This window comes from Pimephales promelas, chromosome 14 (genome assembly GCF_988280905.1).
Source record: "Pimephales promelas chromosome 14, fPimPro1.hap1.1, whole genome shotgun sequence".
Classification (NCBI taxonomy): domain Eukaryota; kingdom Metazoa; phylum Chordata; class Actinopteri; order Cypriniformes; family Leuciscidae; genus Pimephales; species Pimephales promelas.
The window spans coordinates 12,551,461-12,556,778 of record NC_142782.1 but is presented as its reverse complement, the minus strand read 5'-3'; the positions used below and the strand labels follow the sequence as shown (position 1 = coordinate 12,556,778).

Genomic DNA, 5,318 nt, shown 5'->3' with positions numbered 1-5,318 from the left:
AGCCCCATTGAAGTCAATGGACGCCGAGCTTCAACGGGGAAATGCCATAGGAAAATGCATGCACTGTGACGCGCTACAGGTATGCATGAGTCAGCCGACCTGCTATTTGTTGCTTATTCTGAACGAACTCGTCTTCGAGATTACCGTGTTCTAACGCATTTTTACTCATTAAAATGTTAACACAATAGTACACATTTGATCATTATTTGTTTGACATTATAGGGGAAGCTGAGCTTCTCTTGCAGTCTTAAAGAAATCTCCACTGTCCCAGACATATGGACCACCACCGGTGTGAAGGCAGAAGTCACACCCACATTTGCCATTGAACTGTTTAGTGTTTCTCAGGAGGGGATGGGCAACTAAATCTGAGTAGCACATGAGTAAATAAACTTTGCATGTATGCACTAAATTTTCAGAGTCCATCCATTTAATTCCAGTCTGTTCCAGTTCCTTAAGCTCTGCCACAAAGGCACTTAAAAATGTGATCATATTTGGCTTGCTTTTACCAAACCACAAGCATGGTATACATATGTTGGCTTGGCGATCTCTTGGTGACAACTCAATGATTTGACACTGAATTGGTCATTTCTAAAAAGTATCGTTGATGAAAACTGGAATTCCATCACAATTCCACAAAACTGATATGCCATCAGCCCCATTTGTCCACTCTGCTTGAGTTTTTCATATTCATCCCCACACTATCTGAAATAATTTCTGGAATTGATTGTCTTTCTTTTAAATGTATCCTATTTGTCCACAATGTCCACTGTTTGAGTTGATAGACTATGTACAAGAAAGTAAGACCCAACCCTTAAAGGGGACATATCATGCAACATCCACTTTTTCAGCCCTTAAATGCATTTTGTTGTATATTTGGAGTGTTTATAAATACAGAAAAGATGAAATTATTCTCTTCAGGTGATTCGTTTATATCTTTATATTCTGTTTTGGTCATATTTTTCAACCTGTTCAGATTTTTCTGTTGTCTATGACGTTTTTTGAGCAAGTGCGTCACCGTATTTGCAGCGGAACTGCCAAATAAGGACATTGACTACCGGTCCAACACTTCGAGCAATCCACCATTATTATTTCTCGCTCCGATTTTGTAGTCCGAGCTCAATGATGCAGAAGTTACGAGAGGGCGAGTCAAAATGTTCGGTTTTTGGATGTACATTAGTGACCTGAAGCACTTCAAGGATTCCCACTTCAACAACCTCCGCCAGTGTAAAGAAGGGTTGCTACTTTACTTTCTTAAAACACATGGTGTTCATGGTTTAGCAGTACCTTTGTCTTTCTTTGTTTTTGTTTTGAAGTAACGTTACACGTCTGCAGTATTATTGTTCTTGAGTTTCATCAATGGTCATTTAGCTGCGTTTTTCTAAACGTATCGTATTGTCAATACAGATTTTTTTGTGGTAAGATTAGAACGTAGTCATTTATCTTGTCAGTGTGCTTGTTTTAACAAGAGAAATAGTCGAATTTCACTAATAACACAAAACAGTTAACTCACATACCAATGTATCCATATGAAGAGGTCTGCAGGTTCGTCGTCGTCTTTATCGACTCACTCGCTCTGGCTCGAATATGTAAGGTTTGATGGACAAGTCTTCTGTTGTTGACATTTTATTAACACTAGAAGTGCCAGAATTCCAAAACTACTAGAACGCCCACAAACGGTCATTTTGACCGTTAGATTCAAAACAGTGTTGACGAATAATTTTTGTAATTATTTTCGTAAACCACATTTTTTCAAAGACGAAAACGAGACGATAACTAAATGAAAACTAGGTTTGAATCACAAAAACTATGACGAAAATGTTAGATAGTGACGATTTGCGAAGCGGTCAATAGGCTAATAAAAATAATAGGACTAGCAGAACTAGTGAACATGAAGCAAAACAAACAGCGCAGGACAGGGCAGCAGAGCTCACCAGGATCATCCGACATGAACGGAACATCTGGATCCGCCGTGTCTGATGATAGCAGCCGTCTCTTTGTCCTTGATGTGGACTCTGACTCTGAATCACTCTCTGATGAGGAGGAAATGATAACTTGCACCCAGGAAACGTCGCTGTCACTTTCCACCTCCGATTGTTCCCCTGCATCCGAATCATCACTCGTCAAGTTCTGAAGCATCTCTAGGGCCATGGTTCGAGTCATGTTCCTCTTCATTCGCTCATTCATTTTAGACATTTTAGCCTTGCAATATATATATAGGCTATATAGCCTATAGATAACGTAAGTATTATAGATAACTGTAGTCCGGTTTTATTTGCTTATTTCTGATCAACAACTAATGTAGAAATTATTATAGCAAACACTGCTACAGAGGTGACCGGACGGACCTTTCTGTTGACAGTTGAGAGAGAACACGATCAACCGCGGGATATTTAACAAAAAAATACCGCAAAATTCAGTGCGGTCAATATGACCGTCTATGGCCGAAATGTTAATTTTTTTTGTTTTGCCTTACGTTTACGTAACTTAATTTATATGAAAAGCATTTTAAATGAAAATACAGACCATTTTAGGAAAAGTCAGGTACCAGTAGGATTTTGTTATTTTTTTCAACAAAGTTATTGTAGATATAAAATTCAAAACGGTCAAAATGACCGTTGTGGCCGTTCTAGTGTTAAAGTGTGAATAAAAAGGTTCTTTGAAGGTATCGTATATAATCGTATATCTCTAATCAAACTACAATAATGGCCGAATGTGGGGATTTGAACTGACCGTGAACTCATCGACCTGGAGAGCGGGCGGGGAAAGACGCATCTCCTTTTTAATTTAAAGGGGACGCATTGAAAACGGTCGCTCAAAGACACACATCAGAAAAGGGGTAGAAAAGGGGCCTGTGGAGCTATAATAATGAGGAATTCAGACCCAAGCATTGCAGTTATGTTTTATATAGACCACAACGGTATGATTTATATGTAAAAATGAATGATTTAAAAGCATGATATGTACCCTTTAAAGGGCTCCTATTATGGAAAATTCACTTTTACATGGTGTTTGAACATAAATGTGTGTTGGCAGTGTGTGAGCAAAACCACCCTAGAATGATAAAAATCCACCCAGTGTTTTTTTTTTTTACAATCTCAATAAATCTCATCACTGTTCTGATATCTTACAGTAGCCTTCTCAGATTAACATACCCCATTAGATATCAACAGACTTTTTTATGATTATCATCCTCTCAGCATCACCTGATTAAAATTAAAAATAACCAAAAGGTTAATTTGTTTTTTACTTGAGTGTTGTTTGCTTCAACTTCCCTGTTTTTTCTGACTTGAGGGACTTGAAGCACATGAGAATATGGCAACCCTCAAATAGTATATTCAACAATAATATAAGACCAAATTTCATTTAAGCACATCTAGAGGACCAATAGAGAGATTCCAGAGACACACATTTGATATCTTTGAAGTGCAGATTTTAGGATCTCAGACCAATCTTTTGAATTCTTTGATGTCATCTTGGCATGGCCAAGTGTGTGCAAGGCCTCAATATTTGTTTTTGTTTTAAAAGGTTTTCACAATTATAGCTTGAATAATATTGAATTGTTTCATTATAGCAATATGACATTTAATTACTAGGATATTTAAGTAAAAATAATCTTTGTGAAATGAACACTTCAGAATTTACCAAACGTAAAGATTTGTTTAATGAAGCTGTTCTCAAAAACATCACTGTGATTATATTTGCTGTCATTATCAATTCTATCAATAGCTTGCTGCTTTATACTGCCTTCAAGAATCCAGTCTTCACTCAGGAGCCCCGCTACATCCTCTACATGCAGCTGATCATCAATGACATCCTTACACTGACTATCTGTGTGACTATGTTTGTGTTTACATACTTATTGCCAAACTTGAATGTTGGTGTCTGCTGCATTTTAATCCTCATCGCAAGCAACGTCTACAAGAACACGCCACTAAACCTGGCTGGCATGGCTATTGAGCGCTATGTGGCCATCTGCTACCCGCTACATCATGCACGAATATGTACCGTCCAAAACACCAAAATCCTGATCGGCATCATATGGCTGGTGGGAGCCCTGCCTGGCATAGTGGACCTTTTTGTCATTTTGGCTCTTCGTCCACTCTCCTACTTTTCTACAAGCCGCATGTGCTACCAGCAAAATGTGTTCAATTCGGAGTACCATATAATAAGCCTGGCTGTTTTTAACATTGGCTACATGTGCTCAGTGTGGGTGCTGCTCTTCTACACTTATTTCAAAGTGCTGTTCTCTGCTAAAGCAGCTTCTTCAGGACCAGCTCAAGCCCAAAAGGCCAGGAAAACCATTTTACTCCATGGGGTCCAATTACTGCTCTGTACATTGTCCCTGTTTACAACAGTCCTAGATGGGGCCTTAACGGCCCTCTTTCCGAACTCTTGGTCAATCATTTATTTCACCACCTTCACGCTCACCAGCATTTTACCACGTCTGCTGAGTCCTCTCATATATGGCTTGAGGGATCAAAAGTTTAAGAAGTACATGAAAAGTTCACTAATTTGTGGCTCCAACAAGAGAGCTATAGATCCTTATGATTAGCAAAATATGAATTTTTGTCTGCAGTTGCAAAAAAAAAAAAAAAAGATTAGAATTCTGTAAATGTTTATTTCAGCGTATATAGTTAGTGAGTGACGTTCAACCAGTGTTACTTTGTATAAAATCCACAAATAATCAATATTGTATTCATATGTAAAGATTATTCTCAAAAATGTTTCTTTCCATGTGCAAATTATATATATATATATATATATATATATATACATACAATTGCACATAATTATCCTAATCAAAGTGCAATCTATACAATAGTGTGTGTAACATTAACTCAGTTGTGTTCATGTTACACACATTAACACAACTAAGATCTTTAAATTTTATTTTAGCCCAAATGGTGATTTTACGGAATGAACTATGAAGTCTCCTCAAGCAGATAACCACAGTAACCACACCCTCAAGTAAAGGTTCTGTTTATCAGCAGAGGCTTTCGTTACTTTTGATTACAAAATTAAAACATTATAAAAAGGTATTTGAAAATGTAGCCACACACAAAAAAGTGGCATGCAATATACTAAGCTAGCAATGCTAGACTTTTTTTCAGAGTTTCATTTTCTGCAATGACTTCTAAGCAACTCAAGATGGCAAATAGTAGAATAACAGCAAGGATGTATGCACTACTATGAATGTATTGCACAATACTGTCTTTGGCTGATCAAAAATGACAAAAGGGGACAGCCTACGACCATGTGGACTTTATAAGCATGAACACAGCGGCCATCGCAAGAAGCCAAGTGCATATTAAATAGTT

General features: G+C 37.6%; 1 protein-coding gene across 1 annotated transcript; it reads left to right on the top strand.

Annotated features, from left to right (window-relative positions):
- Nucleotides 1-3,622: 3,622 nt before the first annotated feature.
- Nucleotides 3,623-4,552, top strand: or90j1 (odorant receptor, family 90, subfamily J, member 1). Its single transcript, XM_039692265.2, has one exon. The coding sequence runs from the start codon at nucleotides 3,623-3,625 to the stop codon at nucleotides 4,550-4,552; it is 930 nt and encodes a 309-aa protein (XP_039548199.1).
- The last annotated feature ends 766 nt before the right edge of the window (nucleotides 4,553-5,318 follow it).

Excerpts from the sequence above, each read along its gene's own strand:
- or90j1 (XM_039692265.2), top strand. The coding sequence starts at position 3,623 with ATGAACACTTCAGAATTTACCAAACGTAAAGATTTGTTTAATGAAGCT.